The sequence below is a fragment of the Callithrix jacchus genome, chromosome 1 (genome assembly GCF_049354715.1).
Source record: "Callithrix jacchus isolate 240 chromosome 1, calJac240_pri, whole genome shotgun sequence".
NCBI classification, from domain to species: Eukaryota; Metazoa; Chordata; class Mammalia; order Primates; family Cebidae; genus Callithrix; species Callithrix jacchus.
In genome coordinates this window covers 80,796,576-80,819,978 of record NC_133502.1, presented here as the reverse complement: position 1 = coordinate 80,819,978, position 23,403 = coordinate 80,796,576, and the positions used below count along the sequence as shown (strand labels likewise).

The 23,403-nt window shown below is 39.7% G+C and overlaps 2 protein-coding genes across 15 annotated transcripts in view; one reads left to right on the top strand and one right to left on the bottom strand.

Moving 5' to 3' along the window:
* Nucleotides 1-23,403, top strand: part of CENPP (centromere protein P) — a 287,077-nt gene that overhangs the window by 178,673 nt on the left and 85,001 nt on the right. The gene's annotated exons all lie outside the window — the stretch shown is intronic.
* ECM2 (extracellular matrix protein 2) overlaps nt 100-23,403 on the bottom strand; it is a 40,247-nt gene continuing 16,943 nt past the window's right edge. For 2 of the 11 annotated variants that reach the window (XM_078366007.1, XM_017971895.4), the window contains 9 exons: nt 21,730-21,918; nt 18,673-19,242; nt 16,054-16,169; nt 13,896-14,031; nt 9,776-9,933; nt 7,119-7,258; nt 5,346-5,672; nt 3,214-3,365; nt 100-1,276 (listed from right to left, as the gene is read on the bottom strand). In XM_078366007.1, the coding sequence (XP_078222133.1) occupies nt 3,263-3,365; nt 5,346-5,672; nt 7,119-7,258; nt 9,776-9,933; nt 13,896-14,031; nt 16,054-16,169; nt 18,673-19,242; nt 21,730-21,918 (1,739 nt within the window). In that variant the 3' untranslated portion in view covers nt 100-1,276; nt 3,214-3,262. The remainder of the gene's footprint in view (nt 1,277-3,213; nt 3,366-5,345; nt 5,673-7,118; nt 7,259-9,775; nt 9,934-13,895; nt 14,032-16,053; nt 16,170-18,672; nt 19,243-21,729; nt 21,919-23,403) is intronic. The other 9 variants (XM_078366008.1, XM_078366006.1, XM_008992940.6 and 6 more) reach the window with 6 other exon arrangements.

The following is a 23,403-nucleotide window of genomic DNA, read 5'->3' as shown; positions in this document are numbered from 1 at the left end:
AGTTCCTAGCAAAGACGTAAAACAGAGTGACAAAAGACGTCAACATAGTTTCTATATGTGTCTTGTAAATTACTTTAGCAACACAAACATAAAAGATCATTATGTTATAAAAATTTAATATGTGGTTTTGGTAGGGCCAGTACATAATAAAGACATGACTTTATGTTCAATTGAACTGAATAAAATGATATATTTCAGTAAATTAAGGCAAAGGAGATAGATGCTATGACCAGTGGTGCAAAAATTTTCAAAAATTTATATATTAGATTTACCTTTACAAGGTTATAGTCAAGAATAATTAAGGTATATTTTAAGCAAACTCTACTGCTTTCCAAAGTTTTTTAATCTTGAGTGAAGAATAGTGAAGGTGATCTTAATATATTGTTTTAACTTTAAAAAATAATTTTAGAATTATAGAAAAGTTTCAAAAATAGTATAGAATTTATGTGCACCCTTATGCCAGCTTCCCATAATGTTAACAATGTACATAACCATAATACAATTTTAAAAAGCAGGAATTTAACATTATAATAGTGTTTTAATTTCACACAAGTAATTAATAGAAGAAATTAAAACTACCCCAATATTTAGTTATATTTATAACAGTAGCATAAGGTCTTATAGGAAATTAATAAATTATTGTTTTAACAGAATAATAAAAAACTATTCATAAATTCTGCCTGTTTTTTTTTCTTGCCATTATGCTTCTTAATCTTGAACCATAAGACAGATAATTTTTCAAGGGATTTACAGAGTTCTCAGCTAATACCAGTACTCAAGCTGATTATAAAGGATGTGTTTATTTTGTTCCAGACTCTTCTGGTCTAGCTCAATATGCATAATATCCTATTCTAGTGAGATGGCCTCTTTCTAGAGGTGGGAAACTGAGAGATTTTACCTTTACTATTAATAAAACTCTTAGAAGACTACACCTTTTAGGTATATTTTGCTTGTTCATCTGTGGGTTGGTGAATCAGGTTGACTAGCATATAATGATACTGAGTATAGCAGGAGGAGCATGTCTCTCTTATTAAAGACACAATAAGACAAATGCAGCTACTACAAATATATGAGTAAAGTTTATAGATGGCAAAGGAAAACTTGGAATCACTTGATGTTTTGCGGTTTAAGAACAATACTTGAATATGATCTTATGCATGAAAATGTGTACGATGGTATTTCTCTAATTTTGATATAATTGTTTTCAAGATGAAGATGTTCCAGATTTGAGTCATCATCCTCTTCAGCATTGCAAATTTGTTCTGGAAGAATATTCCTAAGGAAAAATAGACATGCAAGTCACACATGGTCCAAGTAATAATCTGCCTTCATTTAGGAGTTAAGTTTAACATTTGTTAAAAAAATTATTTTGTTCCTAAAATAAAGTTGGATCTTTATATTAGACACCAGAATAAATTCCAACTACGTCAAAGATCCAAATGTGAAAGATGAAGCCATTGAAGCACTAGAACGGACTGCGGTCACACCGTCTGACTCAGTAGATTCTTCCTATATGTGATTTGAAAACCAGAAGCACTGAAAAGAAAGATTTTAAATTTACTGCAAGTTTTTAAAAGAAAGCACAAAGTTAAACAACATGAAAAAGGAGAAAGTAACTTATGTTACAGATGAAAGGCAAATATACAAAGACTTCCTAAGAGTCTAGGAGGAAAATGGAAAATGCTCTATTACATTCATAAGAAAAATGCAAATCAAAACCTTACTGGCATACCACTTTTTACTTGTAAGATTTGCAAAAAAAAAAAAAATCCAGAAGCTCATTAACATATTCTAACTGTGAGCCTGGACTGATCAAATAACACCGAAGGGAATGCAAAATGGTGCACCCCCTCTGGAGAGGAATTTGACTATATCCAGCAAAATTATGTATGCACTTTACTCTGCACTCACTCAGCATTCCCACTCCTAGGATTTTATCCCAAAGTTAAACTGGAAAAAAAACAAAATGACATTTACACAAACTTATCTGTTGTGGCATTATTTTTAGTAGTAAGAGTGGAAACAGTCAAATGTCAATGAGGAACTGATTGAATAAAATATAGTATATCCACATAATATTCATTTATAAAAAGGAATTAAGAAATTTTCTACATACTGATGTGGAGTGATATACTGATACTTTTAAAAAGCAAAGAGTAGAAAAATATACATACCCCATACATACAGTTTGGTTTGTTTGACCCCTCCAAAGCTCATGTTGAAATCTGATCCCCAGTGTTGGAGGTGGGGCTTAATGGGAGGTGTTTCGGTCATGGGGGCAGACCACTCATGAATATCCTCTTTAGGATCAGGGGACTGAGTTCTTGTTCTATTAATTCTTAGAAGAACTGGTTGTTTAAAAAAAAAAAAAAAAAAAAAAAAAAGGCTGGCACCAGCCATGCATGGTAGCTCACGCCTGTAATCCCAGCACTTTGGGAGGCCGAGGTAGGAAGATCACGAGGTCAGGACCAGCACTTTGGGAGGTCGAGGCAGAAAGATCACGAGGTCAGGAGTTTCAGACCATCCTGACCAACATGGTGAAACCCCATCTCTATTAAAAACACAAAAATTAGCTGGGTGTGGTGGTGTGCACCTGTAATCTCAGCTACTCGGAGCTGAGGCAGGAGAATCGCTTGAACCCAGGAGGTGGAGGTTGCAGTGAGCGAAGATCGCACCACTACACTCCAGTCTAGGTGACAGCACAAGACCCCACCTCAAAAAAAAAAAAAAAAGGCTGCCAGGTGCGGTGGCTCACTGGCTCACACCTGTAATCCCAGCACTTTGGGAGGCCGAGGCAGGTGGATCACAAGGTCAGGAATTCGAGACCAGCCTGGCTAAGATGGCGAAATCCTGTCTCTACTAAAAATACAAAAATTAGCTGGGCACATTGGCAGGCACTTGTAATGTCAGCTACTCAGGAGGCTGAGGTAGGAGAATCGCTTGAACCCGGGAGGCAGAGGTTGCAGTGAGCCAAGATTGCGCCACTGCACTCTAGCCTGGGCAACAGGGCAAGACGTCATCTAAAAAAAAAAGCTTTTTTTTTTTAGCAATAATAGTGATGTCATTTCAGAACAATTTTTTACATATTGTAAGATTATCCAAGTTAGTATTGTTAGGAACCCAGATTTTCAGTGTAAGAGAAACAAGTTTTAATAAAAGAAATTAATTTTTGATGATGTTAACTTTGATTTCAGAATGTCAGTCTGAACTTACTTATTTTCTTTTTAAAATACAAAATTTCCTGGCAGTCCACTGAAAGACCTCAAAACAATAGCAACACAATTGAAAGGAGCACATCTGGTTCCCACTTGAGGCTTCTCAATACTATTCCCCGAAGAAAGGGACCAGGCTCTTTGGAGGAAGGTCTGCAGTAAGGAATGCAGAAAGTAAGCCTGAGGCTCACGTGTACCCAAAAACAAGTGAGCAGACACAAGAGCAAGTTTGAAGGGCGACCATCGTCCAGAATCAGGACACTTTAAGAATAATGACTGCAAGTGATTGAAACATACGGCTTATATGAAAGCCTAAGTATATATTGATACACCAGAAAAACAACCCTAAAACAAAATAAAGCAAAAACATTTAGGCTCCAACTTCTTACTCCTATTGGTGGTATAAAGGAAAAAACAGCTTTTTTCTTGCCTTTCAGAGTAACAAAGCAGCCTTAGTTGATGAGCAAAAATGTTTTTACAAAGGAATTCCAGCTAAAAAACATGAGAAGCATGACAAAAATGAAATTCATTATTCTGTTATCCCAATGAAATAATAATTCAAACAATGTTCATCTGTGAGTGAAACCATTGGTTCAATGATGGAGGAGTAAGTTTGTTTTAAGAGATACCAGACTGTGACCACCTCAACCCACTGATCAATTTTAGAATCACAAAAAGTGGGACAAACTTTAGACGCCTTCTGATGCAATGCACTATGAAGCATATGGCACAACCTATGAAGTATTTTTGCCAAAAAATTCTCAAACTTAATTTTACAAAGACTTCCCAAACCCCATCTCTTCCTCTAGTACTTTAAAAAACTCAAACTTTTCTGTTTTTGTTTTTGTTTTGTAGGCATTTCGTTTATTTGGACTTTTAGAGAAGAGTAAAGACTAAGAGGCATAATTCTCAGGGACAGAACAACAAGGTTATTGCCTCCCTCACTGCCAGTGATAAAGACCCTACTAACAAAGTGTTCTGGATTAATTCTCAAGACACTTATGCCATCCAGGCAGGAGTGATGTCTCAGTGTGTAAGCTCAACACACGCAGGAAAATGTGTTCCTAAAACTAGGGAAAGTGAGTTTCAATAAATTTATTCAGAAATTTGCCTTCAGAAAAATCTACATAGAAGCAATTTTAATTTTTTTTTTTTCTTGAGACGGAGTTTCGCTCTGTCACCCAGGCTGGAGGGCAATGGTGCAATTTCGGCTCACTGCAACCTCCCCCTCTTGGGTTCAAGCTATTCTCCTGCCTCAGCCTCCTGAGTAGCTGACATTACAGGGACCCACCACCACGCCCAGATAAGTTTTGTATATTTAGTAGAGACAGGGTTTCACCATGTTGACCAAGCTGGTCTTGAACTCCTGAGACCTCAGGTGATCCACCCGCCTTGGCATCCCAAAGTGCTGGTCTTACAGGTGTGAGCCACCTCGCCCAGCCCGAAGCAGTTTTAATTTTAACATATATTTAGGTTTTATGCTCTACAGATTAGTTTTATTTATTTACATATGGAGGTGGGAATAATAACATAATCTATTGCTTTGAAGAGTTATTTGAACCTGTCTCTAAAGCCTAAGTGTTATAAAAAGTTAATTAATTAATTAATTTTGAGACAGAATCTAACTCAGTCACCCAGTCTGTAATGCAGTGGCACGATCCCTGCTCACTACAACCTCTGCCTCCCAGGTTAAAGCGATTCTCCCACCTCAGCCTCCCAAGTAGCTGGGATTACAGGCATTTGCCACCATGCCTCTCTAATTTTTATATTTTTAGTAGAAACAGTGTTTCATCATGTTGGCCAGGCTAGTCTAGAACTCCTGACCTCAAGTGATCTGCCCACCTTGGCCTCCCAAAGTGCTGGAATTACAGGAGTGAGCCACCACACCTGGCCAAAAAAATGTTTCAACTGTGGAAATTTACAAACATGCAAAAGTAGGAAAATTTTATAATGAATCCTCACATGTCTGTCATCCACCTTCAGTGATTACTAAAATTTGCCAATCTTGTATATTCCAACCCCTTAGCACCGTTTTTTTTCTTAACATAAATCCCAGAAATCATGCCATGATTGTTTTATCATATATTTTGTCAATCAAAATTTAATCAGATGCTTGAAAAAGCCAGAATTTACCGTATCTTGTTGTTGTTCAGCCTCAGAAAATATAGTGCTTGCATTTCTTGTATCCCAGGTGGTATCGATTTTAGGTTATTGTAATCCAGAAATAATTCCCTCAGGGAATGATATGCTCCATAGAAGGACACACGGTCCATGCCATCATCATCAAGTTTGTTAAATGACAGGTACAAGTATTCCAGACCTGGTTCCATGTGGCCAAACACATAGCCAGGGATCCGTTCAATCTGGTTCCCAAGGAGCACAAGGTGCAGCAAGGACTTGGGTAGATAGGAGGGGACATGATAGAGCTTGTTGTAGGAGAGATCAATGGATTCTAGATTTCTGCAGCAAAGAAAAAGTAAACAGGGTAGGGACATCAGGATGGTGATTATCAGCTCTAAATTTTGACGAGGCCAGTCTTCATGCTGGTCCATTTTCCTGTAAGTACCATTTTGTAGTGATGATTCCAAATAGGAACTTTTCCAGTGTAGCCAGCCCTGGTTTCTTGCATCAAGGTGCATGTCCTTACTAGTGTGCCATACTGCCTCCCAGCTATGTGAGTCCATTCAAGGGGAGCATCAAAGTCCAGGAGGGAAAAACTAATATACCTGGGGGTAATACTAAGGCCTAAAGACTTAAATACCTGTAAGGTTGATCTGTTGAATCCAAAATGAAATCCCATGAGTCCCAACATACATCAAAATGCCTATCTGTAAAGTCTCTGGTTCCAGCAAGGAAGTTTGGTTTGTTTGGCTTGTTTTGGTTCCCCTTCCCCTACATTTTCATTCCACATTTGATTTGATGACCTGGCACACCTGGGACTTGAGGCAAGCCTGAGGGATCTAGAAAATGCTGTTAATCATCTACAAGATCTGGGAAATGTGATAAACTCACTGGCTTGTTTCAGGAACTCCACCTGAGTCTCCTAAGGTTTCTGCTCCATACCCTCTTTTCACTTGATGAAGACTTCTCTGCCCACAGTGGACTCAGTGCCACATGCTGCTGAGCCCAGTTGGTCTCTCCATCCTGCTTCGGAATGACACATGTTCCAGTCTGCGCTACTTAGGCACATAGTTCCCAGGACCCGCAATTCTAGATCCCAGTTGTCTGCTGGATTTGCTGCAGGGCTTGCTTCTAACTCCCTACCCCTTCACTGAGAACCACAGCCAGAGGCTGCTGATTCTTGTCCAGGAAGATGGAGTCTACTTTTGGCCTCTACTGTCAGGTCAAGCATCCTTCAATCTATTTTGTAAGACTTGAGGTGAAGAAATAGTTTGGAGAAAAGAAGGCTGTGTAGTGTAGGAGAACAGGCCTGGGCTCTAGAGCCTGGTGCTTTCATCTAATGATGAAGAAGAGAAGGAATATGGCATATTTATTTCTCACTGTGTGCAAGGGATTATCTCATTTCAACCTCCTGACAACCTGTGAAGTAGGCAGAGCTAAAGTGGCATTTGACCACTAGTGGGCAGACCTCAGATCAGACAGCTGGTACCCAGTTCTTGCTGGCTCAGCACTTGTCATATGGTAGGGTGTCCAGTATGCAGTATGGTGACAATGGCAGTAGTAACTGTAGTAATCCTAACACCAATCATACAATGCACAGGTTGGAAACTACATGAAGTAGCCCAGTTTGGGTATAAGGTAAGGGTTCACTAGGAAACAATTCTGTCTCCAAGCCCTTCAGTCATCACCTCCCTCACTTGTCCCATTCCCAGTTTTCATACTCTGTTTAATAATGGCAAGAGGAAGAAATTGTTCAATAAAATTTAAATTGTAGCATATACTTACTCTTGATTTATCCAGGCTAAAGGAGCAATCCTATTTTCTTCAATTTTGTTATAACGTAGTACAATGACATTGATCTTTCTGGTATGATTGAAACAAATTTCAGTTATTTCTTCAATTTGATTATTTTCTAGATATAATTCCTATAATTAAAAGACAAAACTATTACTTTTTGTGTGTTAGCTGATAAGTATGATCAATTGCATGGAGACTAAAATAATAACATAGACTATTGTCATTAGTATTATCTAAAGAGTCTTTTACTGCTCTTTCATGTGAACTCATATTGTTAAGTTGTCTTTTTATATTTTGAGACAGGGTCTCACTTTGTTGAACAGGCTGGTGTGCAGTGGCACAAACACGGCTCACTGCAGCCTCAACCTCCCAGACTCAAGTGATCCTATTGCCTCAGCCCTACAAATGACTGAGTCTGCAGGTATGCGGCACAAACCCTGGCTAATTTTTGTAGAGGCAGGCTATGTTGCTCAGGCTAGTCTCGAACTCTAAACTCAAGTGATCTACCTGCCTTATCTTGGTCTCCCAAAGTGCTGGAATTATAAGAAAGTTGTCAAATTTTATAACTAATTAGTAAAACAAAATACACTGTCTGTAATGGTTATAGAATCAAATGAATTTTATTTAAAATGTGTTAGCCATAATATGTTGCAAGAAATGGCATACCACAATATTTATATGAGGCTCTCTGCTTTACAATACTTATTCACAATTTTATCTCATTTGGGCTTAAAAACTCTGAAAAGTAGATAGAAATTATTATCTCTACTTAACTTTTTGCTTTTACCTGCATATGTATTTAGAGGGTGAGCTAGATCAGTAAAAAACTAAATAAATCCTGGCATACCTGTTTGTATGTTGAAAACTCTGTAGCTGTAGAAAAGAATGACGTGACACAGCCTAGAGGCTGTATGGTTAAGTGAGGCAGGTGTGCAGCAGTGACTTTAGAAGGATTTATAGTGTGTGCCAGGCATTTGTGCACTTGTCCGCCCAGTACTTTCCAGACTGGTAGGAGTAGATATTTTTGGAGAGAAAGAAGCCAGGATGGGCACATTGCCCTTTTGTATTATCCTTATCGTGTATGTATGTGTCCTTATTGTGAATGTATGTGTTTTAACATGTGTATGCATTATCTATTTATATTTCTATTTTTTTAAAAATTATTTATTTCTGGCCCTGCCCCCAAAAGAATCTGACTTAGCATGTCTGGGATAGGTCCAGGAATCTGTGTTTCTTAAGAACCCGGTTGATTCTAATGGAGAGCCAAGGTACTGATAAACGTCAGTGTTATATAACTGTCTCTTAATCTGAAAATTGGAAGAAGAGCAAGGGTGGTAGCCATGGTAGCTGCATAATATCACAATAGATGACCCTCTTTTCTGGCTTGTTGGGGCTGCAACTGGGGGATGCTCTGTCCTAACTTCTGGCTGAGATCATGCGGTATAGGACAAACGAGCTTAGTAAGAAAACCTGAGTTCCCATGGAGTCTGCCAGTATGTAGAGACTCTCTGGACCTCAGTGTTCTTTTATGGGAGTGGGGGGTTTGTAGAGACAGGGTCTCTCTGTGTTGCCCAGGCTGCAGTGTAATAGTACAATCCTAGTTTACCACAGCCTCAAACTCTTGGGCTCAAGTAATCCTCCATCTCAGCCTCCCAAGCAGCTACAATTACAGGTTGCACCACCATGCCTGGCTAATTTTTTTTTAAATATGCTTTTTAGAGACAAGGTCTCTAAAAAGACCTGTTGCCCAGGCTAGTCTCAAACTCCTGGCCTCAAGCCATCTTCCTGCCTCAGCCTTCCAGAGTGCTGGGATTACCGGCGTGAGCCATGTTAAAACACATACATACACAATAAGGATAATACAAAAAAGCAGTGTGCACCACTCCGAGCCTGAGCTTCCCATCCTGGCTTCTTTCTCTCCAAAGAAACCCACTCCTACCAGTCTGGAAAGCACCTCAGTGTTTTTAATGCAGGAAATGAGGGGTGTTGACATTCATCAGCCAAAGACCCCCAGGAGCACATCCTGTAGCAAAGAGATCACACACCTGGGGACCTATGGAGCATCTCTAGAGGATAATGAAGCAAGGCTGGGATTTGGGGCCTGGAGTTAGTCACAGGACAGTTTTGGTAGGAGTTGGGTTGAAACTTGTAAGCTACAGAGTTGCTAGAACAGTCAAAGGCCTTCTTTGTATAACACTTGTATTCATGCAGAGTTACTGTTAAGTCAGGGTGTCTGTGGTTTTGCCTGGAATTTGTGAGTGGACACTCTCTGTTATGGTAAATACCTGTTTGAGCTTCTGTGATAAGCATCACAGTTCTGGATTGAGATAGTTTACATTATGAGTAGTAAACTTATGGAAATTATGGTTTCACTTAAATTCTCAATTCCTCTCTCCCATTTCCCCCAAGAGCTGTCAGCAGTACCATTTTTCACTTTATCAGGTGTCTCCACTAGTAATTATAATTTCAATTCAGAATTTCGTATTGTTTGAAGAAAAAACAATGCTCAAATTATAGGACAGTCTGTATACAGCCCTGAAACTGGAGTTTAATTTACATCACAATAGTCTTAAAATATATTTGGTTGTAGTATACGATATTTAAAATACAATACATTTAAAACATCAGAAGAAAGATGTTCTTACCTCAATAGAAGCAGGAAGACCCTGCGGTATAATTCTAAATTTATTTTTTCCCAGACGCAAGTAGGATAGGCTCTTCAAAGGTTTGAAAGCTAAAGGATTGACATTGGCCTCACTGAGATTGTTTGCTTCCAATTCTAAGGTGACCAAGTGATTTAAGTCTATGAAAAATAGAAGTATTAGAATAGTAGGATAATTGAAAAAACATGCAATTTTTGAAACCTTTTGAAATGTCATGTGAAATGTCCAGTTTATTTGGAGGGCACATACAGTTTTTAAAAAATCTCTGTATCCTCCTATAAAGCCTTTTCCCAAGTAACTTCGCACATCCCAGGTGCTCAGTTCAACCAGGAATAAATGCATGGTCCAGTAGAGAGGCAGCCCTGAAAAATATCATTGAAATGCCAGGTGCTAACAATATGTGTAAGGAACAGAAGCAAAAGAGAAGAGGAAGACAGGAAAGAGAGGCAGAGGAGTTGCCATAGAAACTGTGATGGCTGAACAGGGATTTGGAATTCAGATAGGAAAGGAGTAGAAACTTGTGGATAGTCATTGGAAACATTGCAAAGATATAGATGTATGAAGTGGCAGCACAACAGGCAATGGAGCAGATGGAAGTTTAATGCAATGAGTGATTTCTTCCAGGACACAGAAAAGAACACTTTCCCTGGCACACCCTCAGTCTCTCAACAAGGGTGTTAGAAGTAAAGCAGAGCAGTGAATTCCCATCATAGTTATTCACTTGTTGGCACAGAGTGCAGCCAAATGGAAGCTTTGAAAAAATGGTGATCAAAAATTCTCCATGTATTCAGATAGAACTAACAAGAAAGGCCTTCATACAAATAAGTTTTTTCTACTTTGTTTCTACTGGCCTCAGGAGTGGTATTATCCAGGTCAAATGGAAGCTCCATGCTGCAAAATGGACAGCTCAACAATGATAATATCCAGAGGCATTTGAATCAGAGGTTCAGGGTGTGGCCAAGATTCCCAGATTAGGGGATGTTTTCTGTTCAACCCCCTTCATGTGCATTGCACCGAATGCCATGTGGGACTCAGTTCTGCTTTTAGGCAACAGCAAAGACAGTTGTATCAGGAATAGAAATAATAAATGCTAGAAGATTAGAAGAGAAAAAGCAATGTAGATGTGAGTGGTATGAAAATGCTAGGCTCCTTACAGATATAAAGATGTAGAAGTAGGAGGAACTTCCAGGCCGAAATAGCCAGCCGAGCACATGTAGGAGAAAGACCCATGTGGGTTTGCTCAGGGGAAGAGGAGACTAGCCCCAGAGTGGCTGTGCACAGTGGAGTGAAGGTTGGTGGTCAGAGAGAAGTGCACTGGGAGGGCCTTTGTACCCTAGACAACAATGTCTGGCTCTCATTCTCTAGGCAGCAAGATGGGGATGGCAGGACAAAGGCCACATTTTACAAAGGTTAATCTGGTTGTGGTGCTTAGTATTAGTGGAAGTGCTGAGTAACAGAATTAGCCAGGCCAGCCAGTAAACTGTGATAAGTGGTCATATTTCCTCATATTCTCCTTTATTTCCAAAACTAAAGGTACTGAGAATCTGACATCTTTCTCTAGTATGTAGGTGAAGTTTTTAAATGCAGTGGAAGTTTCCCATTGAAAAATAGATAATAGAAGTGAACTAATGGTCATCTCATGACTGAGAGAAAAAGAGAAAAACAGTGCAAATTCAGGACACTCTGTTTTCTTTTGCAGCTATTCTCTGGCATGTATAGGAAATCGGAGGTAACAGGAAATAGGATGAAGTTAGAGAAAGTTTCTTGTAGGTGAGACTTGAGGTAGATGTTGAAAGGATTCATGGACAGTGAACAGGAAGTCCTCCATGGTCGGTGGTACCATGACAGGTGGTGGACATGGCAGGTGCCTCGATGTTCCTGGCAGGCAGCATCACATGGTCATCCACTAGAGCAGCCTCCAGGGCTTCTAGCTGAGGTTGTTTCAGTCATTAGTGACAACAAAAATGCTTTTAAAGTATGCCTGGTTTTCCTCTGCTGTCCCTCCCTCCACCTTTCACATCTCTTTCTCAATTGTAAGTCCTTCCCTTTCTCCATAACACATGTGCACATCTCAGGTGGACTCTGCTTCTCCTGCAGGTAAACTCCCCACCCTTCAGCACAGTGTATGCAGCCCCTCGTGCTGCTCTTTGCCTGCCTTTCACACTTTACCATGCCTGCTTGCAGCGTCCACAGTGTCGAAAACTGTCTCATTTCTTTGCACTTTTGTGCTGTTTTCTCTCCCTGGAGTGCCCTCCTTCCACCTCTCTGGAGGTATAATCTGAAAGGTCATGAATAACGAGCCGCCCTGAGAGAGATGATAGGAGAGCAGTGGGCCACCTGCTTCCACATAGAAGCAGGGTGGCCTCACAGCACTCCTGGCAGCCAGCCTGACCATCCACAGCATCAGGACTGCCAGCCAGGGGGAGCCCAGCACCCAATGGGCTGGCACTGCAGTACCTCTTAGAACTCAGCCCACCCAGGGAGTACAAGAGGACTCTCTGGGCCAGAGGACAGAAAGTGCTGCTGGCATAAGGCTAAGGCTCCTTGGTGTTCAGACCATGGAGAAAGGCAGGCAGACAGCCTGTTCACTCTGGCTTCCCATCATCACTCTAGTAATCTAGAAGCATTTGTACTTCAGGGAGAAGAGTATTCTGGAAGGCAATTCCAAGGGTGTGTGAAAGCACCTTCACAATCAGGAGTGCATGTTTTATAACATCTCATTTTGATAACACAACTAAAAGTGTAACTGACTTATAGTTCATACACAGCCTGTTAGTATAGTTGTTCTAAATTGCTAACACCCTTTGGTCTTCCGCAGTTAAAAATTGAAGTTTCTATCTTTCCCATTTGGCAGTCTCCATCGAAATTTGTGTTTATTGATGTTTTTCTGTGTGTCCTGAAATCCATCTGGAAATTGAGTATTTCCATAACTATCTAATCCTCAGATTTGGCAATTCTCATTATTATTGTTCTTTTCTCAATACCAGAAGTGTTTTGTTCCTATGAAGTTTTTTGGGAGCTACAGGAAATGATTGAATTATTTTATTCCTTTAAAGGCTTTGTTTATCAGCATTTACATAATAAATATGTTTCAAATAAAGTAAACAGTGTTGAACACCATACCTCAAGAGCTATGCTAGACTGTTAGGAAGATAAAAGAAAATGTAGACAGTCTTTGTCTCAAAAAAGCACACACTATAATCAAAGGCATTAGCTAGAATTCATGAAAAGTAAAATGTAATGAAGCCTCTTCTGTACAGGATCACAATATGAAAACTCACCTATCTAGCACAGTCCAGAAACAAGCAGAAGAGGAGCCGGTTCCAGCAATATCAAGTGCACAGAACGTGGGGCACCCTCACTAAAGTCTGTCAGAAAGCTAGGCCATGGTGAGAGCTGCTCATCCACATGCCATGGGGTGTGAGTTAGCAGGACTTCAGTGACACACGAGTACCAGAAGTTCCAGCCCAAGCCCTCTCAGGCACAAAACTGGCAAAGCCAAAGTTAATACCATGAAGAGCATACACTTTCTTTGTCGGACAGCATCTCAGCCTCATATGCAGTGCCTATTTGTTCATATTTCATGCATAATTCCCATATGCTTAGTTTTGTTTTTAGGTTCCAACCCATGATAAATGAAAATAGCAAGGTGATTGGAGGCAGCAAGAATTGGTGGGGTGTATTGACTGTCAGAGTGATAAAGGAGATCCAATCAACAAACCATGGCACTGGTTAGTTGCTAACTAAGAACCAACAAAATTGTTGATCCAAAACGCAAAACACATGATGGTGTAGGGAATACTGAATGTAATTCTTCAGATATTTTGGATTTGTAGTAAAGTTATTGTCTTGTGAATAATGAGAACTGGAATCATTGAGAAACAGTGTTATTTATGGGTAAGGTACAAAGGCAGCAGGCAGTTTAAAATTCATTAAACGTTTTACCAGTCAGTAGTTAAAAGAAGTTTTATCAACTCATATGGTTAAGTGACTAAAAATATTTACTATTTATTCTCTTGGCAATACTGTAAATAAAATTTCTATAAGACTATATAAGAAAGGTTATAAGGAAGCATATCATTGAAAAACAAATATTAAATACCTGATAAACTTTCTTCATCAATAGCCTGAAGATTGTTCTCATTGATTTTAAGTTCTTCTAATGTAGAAGGTAATTCTGAAGGAATCTGTACCAAATTATTTCCATCCATATTCAAACGCATTAACTTCTTCAGAAGCTTAAAAAGCAAATCTCAAAGTTACCTTTTTATCTGGTCATGCTGTGCAGTCACATTTAACGTCATAGTCTTTTTGAAGCACTGACTAAAAGTCTCACAAACCTGTCCTTTCTTAGGCTTAAACAGTAATGTCCAGGCCACACAGCAAACCCTATATTCCCCCTCCAGGTTGATATTGATCCTAGTAATAGCATTGATTCTCAGGGATTTTCAGCAGACTACATTTGATGATTTTGTAGCCTATTCATCATGCTTACGTTGCATCTTTAGAAAGTGAGAGAAAGCTGCTATAACTACTGGATTGATCATTCTTGCTAGATCTTAGGTTTCCACCTTTACAGAAATAGATGGAAATTTCATGAAATCATGCAGTAATCTGAATCTGTCATAGATGCTAACAAGATAGCAATCAATCCTTTTAATATACTTGCAACTCAGTTTATTATCTATTCTGGAAAGGTCATAAAATAACACTAATTACTATGGAAATTTTTCAAAACTAAGGACTACAAATATCACAAGCTATTATTCCTATATGGCATCCAAACAGGTGACTGTCTGGAAAAATGTCTTTTCACATTTGTAGTTGTGTGTTCATTGGTCAAACCTAGCCCATACCACCAAAAGTGGGGAACTGTGGTTGGGTAGATTTTAATGAAGTCCCATGGAATGATTCACTTCTCCAGTGATCATATTCAAATTTCAACAGTTTTAGAATGGGACAGAGAATTCCAAAGCAAGAAAAGGAGGTAATCTCCTACAATGTTTTTCTCTTGGTCAAATATAAGAAAAGGACTCCCTAATGCTAGCCATTTTCTAGGAGAAGCTTGGATAACATGAAGTAGGTCTAGGATGTGAATGTGCAACCCTCTTATTGCCTGCCTGGATTCCAGATAAGAACCAGGAACTGAGAATATAAGAGGCCAGTGATTTGTCTGAAGAATGGGTGGAAGACCCAGAAGACTGCCCAAGGGAGTAACAGTTTCACTTAGTAGAATGTAGTGTGTTTTATTTTTGGCTTTTCAAACACACACTTTTATGACTTTTTGTTTACAAACATAAACCCCTTCTCTCTTGGCTTTTTGTTTCTCCTGAAATTCCTTGACTCCTCTCCTCTTTTCTCACCATGGGTTTTTGTTTGTTTGTTTGTTTGTTTGTTTGTTGTTTGTTTGTTTGAGACAGGGTCTTGCTCTATCACCCAGGCTGGAGTGCAGTGGTACGATCTCAGCTCACTGTTCAAAAGATTCTCCTGCCTTAGCCTCTCAGCCTCCCCAGTAGCTGGGATTACAGGCATGTACCCCCACGCCCGGCTAATTTTGTATTTTAGTAGAGACGGGATTTCTCCATGTTGGTCAGGCTGGTCTTGAACTCCCGATCTGAGGTGATCTATCTGCCTTGGCCTCCCAAAGTATTGGGATTACGGGCATGAGCCACCTCACTCAGCCCCCTTAAAAAAAATTAATACAATTTATATCTTTCAAGGGTTTATCCTATGCTGTTTCCTGTTCTCTCTTTCCCTCTTCTTTCCCAGGCTATCCCTAATTTTTATCTGAGCCTGTTTCTTTTTCCAGAACCTTTTCTGCCCAAGTATCCTCCATCAGGTTTTGTTCATTGCACAGAAAATAAGGAAACCGTGTCTTGCAGGCCTGAAAAATGTTCGTAGAGGTTCCAGATAGGCTTATGTTATTTCCAGAAAATACTTCATATGCTAAGAGACCAGATTTTAGCATGTGTTTAGTTACTTGGGGAGAAACTACTCCATATATTAAAATTGTTAGTTTTGTTACTGATGCTATTGTTGGTGCCCTTACAGCAAAGCTAAAAGTATATAAAACAATAAACTGTATGCAAAAGAAAACTTGAATGCAGTTTAGGGACATCAGAGAGGAAACTTTCTTAGAAGAAAACTACCAATTAGAAACATTTTTCTTTTCTTCCCTTTTCCATCTCCAACCAACGCAAGTCATAGTGAAGCCATTTGTCCAAATAGATTATTATGTACAAATCAGAGCATGTATTTACCTTGAATGCTTTTGAACCTATGCCTGAAGAAGTAATATTATTTTTGCTCAGATCAAGCCTTTCCAAATTTGGTAATCCATTAAATGCTTCATCTGGGATGGAGGCGATGGAATTGCCTAGGACACATAGCAGTTATGTTTTAGGCATGTGTGCATATACATACATGTACACACATGTATGGGTCTGTGTGTACATAGATGTCAAGAGAGAGCTTTATCTGGAGGAGAAAGCAATACTCAGAACAAGGACAGAATATATATTATACAAGCAAATGCATATTCATAAAAATAACAGGCTGGAACTAGATGGCTTAACATAGTTGACATTTTCTCTCTAAGGATTCATCAGGGTGTAAGTATTATCATGGTTTAGATGAAGATACTAACACAGCCAGAATGTGGTCTGCTGGAGAGTACTGGTAGCATTGTACATTTATAACAAAGATGTGGAAGGTTATAGAGAAGCTGATTTTTATTCTTTATATTTTCCCATAGCCATTTTCTTAGACTAGAAACATGCCACTGTTTTTGTCCATGAATGCTCATGCAAGTCACTCACCTCTTCTGAGCCTGTCTCCATATCTGTATAAGAAGCTTGGGGAGATCATCTCCCAACTTTCTCAGATCTAATTTTATGCCCTACAGCTTCAATCTAGAAAAGTTTTTACATGCTATAATTTTATGGGTTTTAACATTTAAGTTCAGTAGTCAATTTTTAAACCCAGTAAGTGAGCATAACAGTAGTACATACCATAAAAGCCACGTGGTGACCTTCTCATAAAACCAGAACAGTGTAGCTCAGTGTGGGTGATTTGTCTTTTCCAAGACTTTAGACTTTCACAAATTGGGTTTTCTTAGGGCAGAGCATATGTGGTGCACAGGCCACAGGAAGCAGGGGCTTTGCTGAGCATGAGAGGAATTCCTTAAGTTCATATGAAAGTGGATGAAATCCTTTGTCTTTATGGCTTTCTAGAGAAGCCATAGAAGCTTCTAGTATATTTGACACTGGCAATGTCCTGTCACAGATGGCCATTCCTGCACAAATGTGTTGACCTTTTCAGCTCTCCTCATCCCAGCATCTCCAGGGCCATCCCTGGCATGGTGGCCTCATTACTGAGATGAATGCTCCTGCCACTCATAGCACCCAAAGTGTCCCTACCAGCCAGCCTCTCACACCTGGTCCTGCTGTTCCTCCACTCAGGAGCCCTCCCAGGTGGTCCTATGGAAACATGGGCAAAAGGTCTAGACAACCACATTCCCACTAAATGTCTAAAACAAGGGGAAAAAACAACTGACAGTACCAAGTGCTGGCAGGCTTCAGAGAGGCAGGAGCTCCCCAGAGTGCAGGTGGGAAAGGAACTGCCACTTTAGAGAACTGTCGAGCAGTTTCTTATAAACTTAAATATGTATTTACTATATCACTCAGCAGTCCCACTCCTGGGCATTGCCCTAGAGAAGTGAAGACTTAGGTCTACACAAACATCTGTATGTGGATCTTTACAGCAACTTTATACATAATCGCCCCAAACTGGAAACAACTCAGTTGACCTTCAGCTGGTAGGAAACCATGGCTCGTCCACGTGATGGAACACTACTTGGCAGTAGAGAAGAATGAACTACTGATACACAAAACAAAATGAGTGGCTCTTAAAAACATTAGAAGCCAGACTGAAAGGGCTTTGTATTGTATGATTCCATTTATGTGACACTCTGGGAAAGGCAAAACTAGAGAGACAGAAAACAGATCAGTGTTCTGTGGTGGCTAGTGACTGGTGGAGGGGGAAACAAGGAATTTTGGGGAGTGATGGAATATTCTATATCTTAATTTTAATGGTGGTTACATGACTGTATGCATCTGTTAAAACTCAGAACTATATACTAAAAATAAGTTTTACTGTATATAAATTATACCTCCTTAAAGCTGACTTTTAACAGACATCAGTAGAAAATAGTCATTTGATTTGGAGTTTGCTTTATACCTAACTGCTATTCTGCAGTAAACAGCTATCTCTTTGTTTATTTATCTACTTGAAGATTATGAAATTACTCTATTCAGGATCAATTTTTAGGATGAAATTAAAATACAATCCTCATAGAGCAATGAGAAAATGAGAATTGTTCACTTTTTTTTTTTTTTTTAAACAAGACAAGGTCTTGCTATGTTGCCTACACTGGTCTCAAACTACTGGGCTGATGCCATTCCCCCACCTCAGCCTCCTGAGTAGCTGGGATTACAGATGTATACCACTGCACCTGGCTAAGAGTCATTTACTTTTGTTTTTTGAGATGGAGTCTTGCTCTACTGCCCAGACTGGAGTACAGTGACATGATCTCAGCTCACTGCAACCTCTACCTCCTGGGTTCAAATGATTCTCCTGCCTCAGCCTCCCAAGTAGCTGAGTTTACAGGCATGTGCCACCATGCCCAGCTAACTGTTGTATTTTTAGTAGAGATAGGGTTTCACCATGTTGCCCAGGCTGGTCTCAAACCCCTGACCTCAGGTGATCCTGCCACCTTGGCCTCTCAAAGTGCTAGGATTTCAGGCGTGAGCCACCGCACCTGGCTGCTAAGTCATTTACTTTTAAAGCACAAAATAAAAGCAGAAGTCAACATCTCTTACCAGAAAGCTCCAGATTTTTTATCTGTGGTGCTGTCAGCGGTGGTATCTGAGTGAGCATGGCATTGATGCAGCTGATGGTCCTATAGGACAGAGAGCACCCACTTGGCAGGCGCAGTGTGCCTCTGGGAGGAGCAGGAAGTGGGGATCGAGAAGGCATTCGGAACATATCTCCTCTTACTGGGTCCTCCTCATCCTCCTCGTCTTCCTCACCCTCCTCACCCTCCACCTCCTCCTCCTCCTCCTCCTCCTCCCTTCCTTGGCGTTGTTGCTGGTGTGCCAGCCTCCTCTCCTCTTCAGGCTTCTGCTTTCTGTCTCCTCTGCTGTCCCCCTTACTATGAAGTTGCCCCTGGTTTCTAGATCCAGGGGTCTGTCTCTTTTGCTCTGTATCTTCTTTCATTTCTTCATCCTCCTCAGATAGAAGTGCTTCTTTTCTTAATATTTGGTCCATTCCCACCTGATGAGGTGGCAGTTGCTTATGAAGTAAATTGGTAGGTTCTCTTTGTTCTGAAGAATCACCAGAAAATTCAGTTCTATCATTTAACAGTATACCACCGAGTGGAGAATAGGAGACTAATGACCACGCAAGAAGAAGGTAGCAGAGACAAGTTGATGATATTAATAGAAGGAAAAATCATAATGAAAATGAGATTAGTAAATATTATTCCCTCCAAGTATTTGAGTGCAATTTAAAGATGAAATGCACCTTGAAATTTTTGCTTAAAAAAGTTTTAATAGTCTTTATTTTAAAGTCTTTAAAAAAGTTTTAATAGTTTTTGTTTTATAAGATCTGTTACAGATTTTTTTTTCACTTGTAGGCCATAATAGTAATTTTTGTATTAAATAACTTCATACTTATTTTAGCTAAAATATCTTGCTACCTGGTGACTAAGGAGGGAATAATATTGCGACATGAGGCAAAATGGTAAGCACTCTTATTGTGAGATTGTGTTATAATCAGATGTGATACCTTTATAATAGATACTGTTCTGTTCACTGGGGCTATTGCTAATGAATGTAAAGAATTTACAGACTGCTTACCAGACATTTAAAAAGTGAAACAGGTGTATGTTTAACTTGCTTATAGCAGTGAAACCACCTGTCGTTTATAGACTGGTCGTTATTTTTTTCTATGGCACCTAACGCCGTCCTCTGAAATTCAGAATTATATAGAGAAAGTTTTCCTCCTTCTCTCTCCACACTGTATACTTAAATCATTTTTACTACCTGAGACTTACAAATGACATTCTGGACTTAAGTGATGTTGCTTTAACTTAGACATATGCACAGGAGTGCTGTTTATCCTTCCATAATGGTAGGAGTAGAATAGATGATAGTAGAAAGTTAATCTACATTTATATTTCGTTGTTATATCTTTAGCAGAAAGTGGGGAAGATATGACAAAGATTCAGATTCACTCTCTGAGTAAACAGTTCTAGGAAGAACCGAGTTCACAGTGCATACATTTTCTTTTCTTTTTTTTTCCCCCTCGAGACAGAGTCTTGCTTTGTTGCCCAGGCTGGATTGCAGTGGCATGATCTCAGCTCACTGCCACCTCCACCTCCCAGGTTCAAGTGATTCTCCTGCGTCGGCCTCCCGAGTAGCTGGGATTATAGGCGCCCACCACCACATCTGGCTAATTTTTGTATTTTTAGCAGAGACCGCATTTCACCATGTTGGCCAGGCTGGTGTCAAACACCTGACCTTGTGATCCTCCCACTTTGATATCCCAAAGTGCTGGGATTACAGGCTGAGCTACTGAGCCCAGCCAGAGCACATACGTTTTCTTTTATCAAGATTTATAAATTTACTTAATCATCTGCCTACTTTTATTTACTACTATGTATGAACTACTCCCAAAAAGAACTTGGGAAATATAATTATTTGGAGAAATTACTTGAGATATCAATTCAGTATATATTATAAAGTTTGTGAGTTATTTTTTTCACATCTCTAGCAAAACATGCAGAAGGAGAATAGGAAAAAGTTAGTAAAAGGAAACTAACGCTACCATATTGAAGCATTTAAAATCCTTCCTGTATATCCAAGTTTATTTTTCCAAAATAACTACATTTCGAGAATACTCCAAGTCCTTTGAAAGAATGTCTGAGAATTTGTGACTCTTACTTTGTAAACTTTGTATTTATTTTACTCCAAGGAGTCTTTTTTTAACACTAGTCAAATATTTGGTAATATTAAGCAAAACACAATTTCTAAACAGTCAAAAGTTTTTTTTGGCAGGAGACTTTTGTAGACACCTACCCTGTGATTATCTGTGTGCACAGGAACAATCTACCTCGGTATAGACAAGAGAAAATGTCCCTATCCCTTCCCATCCAATTATTTAACAAGTATTTATTTGCTTATTTTCATAACGTGTTGGTTAGGCTTTTCTTGGCGGAGACTGGGCCTCCCTCCAAAGGGTCTTCCATTCAGTCAGGTATGAGACTCATTGAAGAAGGGGTCTGTGGGCAGCCAGCAAAACCCATGCTGTGATCTCCTGCACACAGAAGTGCCACATGAGAAAATCATGCTTCAGGCCACACTTCTGCATTTTCCTGGGATTATCCAAGCAGTGATGTGGGTTCCTGTGCTGCCTTCAAATGGTTGAGTATAGCCAGAGGGTTGGGGCTTTGTTCTCTCTATATGCAAATCACTCTTCCTTTGTTTAACCTGACTTCAAGGTGATATAGCCCTGTTGCATTGGATTAAGTGAGATAACACATACAGACCAAAGCAGAGCCCTTGACTCAGAACTAGGATTTGTTAGTTGTAGAAATTCTGTTACCATATCTCTAAATCTGAGAGTCAAATGTGAAATGTAATCTCATCCAACCTTACTGAATCTGATAGAGCTAGAACTATAAAGCCACAGTCTATTATTTGTATCCCCTACCGTACACTTCCCCAGATATTTTCTATCTTAATCAGCATTTTGCCAATATTTTAAGTACTCAGATGACTAAAGTATCATCATTTTAAACTAAAATCAGTAACAAAAATAAATAGAAGTTAAAGATTAATTGCACACTGATATTTTGTTTAGCTAAATCTCTGTACCAGTAGCAGAGCAGACTGGGCAGCATCCCCCTTCAGGTATAACTGTTTGGGGGCATCTCTGGGGATGGCACATGGTTTCATCACAAAGCACTCTTCCATCTGAGCAGAGGCAGGTAGTACAGGGCTCAGGTGACCACACAGCTTTGTTGTACATGGTTATGCCCTTTACCAAACAGTGTCCCTTCTTTCCTAGAAGAAAATAAAAGCACAAATTTAAATTCCTTACGTGGTTACCAGCAAAACTGTGAATGGAAGTGAACAGAGTGTGAAATAAAACTGCTCTAATCACACAAGAGTAGACTTCTCTGTGCATCCATATATAGGGTAAAAATTTCTTATAGCCATGAGAAATGCTGAAATGCTTTTCTCAGGCTCTCCTTCACTTCCACTCTGAGAGTGAACGCCTCATGGTAACTTGGAGCTGAATTGTGCTTTCATTTTATATCCATCAAGACAGATTAAATTATATGACAGCAACAAACAATCCCCAAATCAGTTATTTTTTATTTATACTTTGTGTCTAATGTGGGTACACAGGGGCTCAGCTCATCATACTCACTCAGGATTCATCTATAAGCAGGCTGTCCTGATCACTGCAGTAATGGGAATGTGAGGTTGAAAATCACACATGAGCTCTAAAAGTGTCTAATTATACTGACCAAAGCAAATTGTATGGCTACTCCTAACTTCTCAAGCCACCTGGCAGTGGAGTTCCATCATGTGATCAGAGAGCTGATCACACAGCCCACCCTTGATATGCAAATGGGAACAGGTAAAACCAGACAGCATGCTTCTGTGATGCTTCTCAATGAGACATTGTAGCTATCTCTTTTATGGCTTATTAGGCTATTGAAATATAATTCACATACTCTAATGTTCACCCTTTTAAAGTGCTTAATAGCAGCTGGGTGCGGAAGCTCATGCCTGTAATCCCAGCACTTTGGGAGGCTGAGTCAGGTGGATCACTTGAGGCCAACAGTTTGAGACCAGCCTGGGCAACATGGTGAAACCCCATCTCCTCTAAAAATACAAGAATTAGCTGAGTGTTGTGGCACATGCCTGTAGTTCCAGCTACTCGGGAAACTGAGGCATGAGAATCACTTGAAGCTGGGAGGTAGAGGTTGCAGTGAGCCACGATCATTCCACTGCACTCTGGCCCGGGTGACGGAGCAAGACTGTCTCTAAATAAATAAACAAATAAAATGCACGATGCAGTGGTTTTAATACATTCATTTCCCTAACATACAAGATTGTAGATATGTAGAAAAGTGTATCAGCTAAGCAGGCCTTTAGAAAGCTGAGGAAAGCATTAGAGGGGATGTTTTCCTTTCACTGCTGGTGTCATTCCAGATAACTTTCTTCCATCTGAGCCACTGTCCCCAAGTTCCACCTCCAAATGAGCCTCTCACATTAGTCCCCTTCTTTCCCTGACCTCTAACTCAGCCCAATTCAGGCCCTACCCATCTCTCATTTAGATACTTGGAATAGGCTAATCTCACCTACCCAATTCCTCCACTGAACAAAAATACCATATGAGTTTCTTCCTGGTTATTAAAAGCACTACACCCTATAAAAATTTCCATGGTCTTTTTTTACAGAAATGGAAAAGCTGATCCTTAAATTCACGTGGAATTATAGGGGATTCGAAATAACCAAAACAGTTTTGAGAAAAAA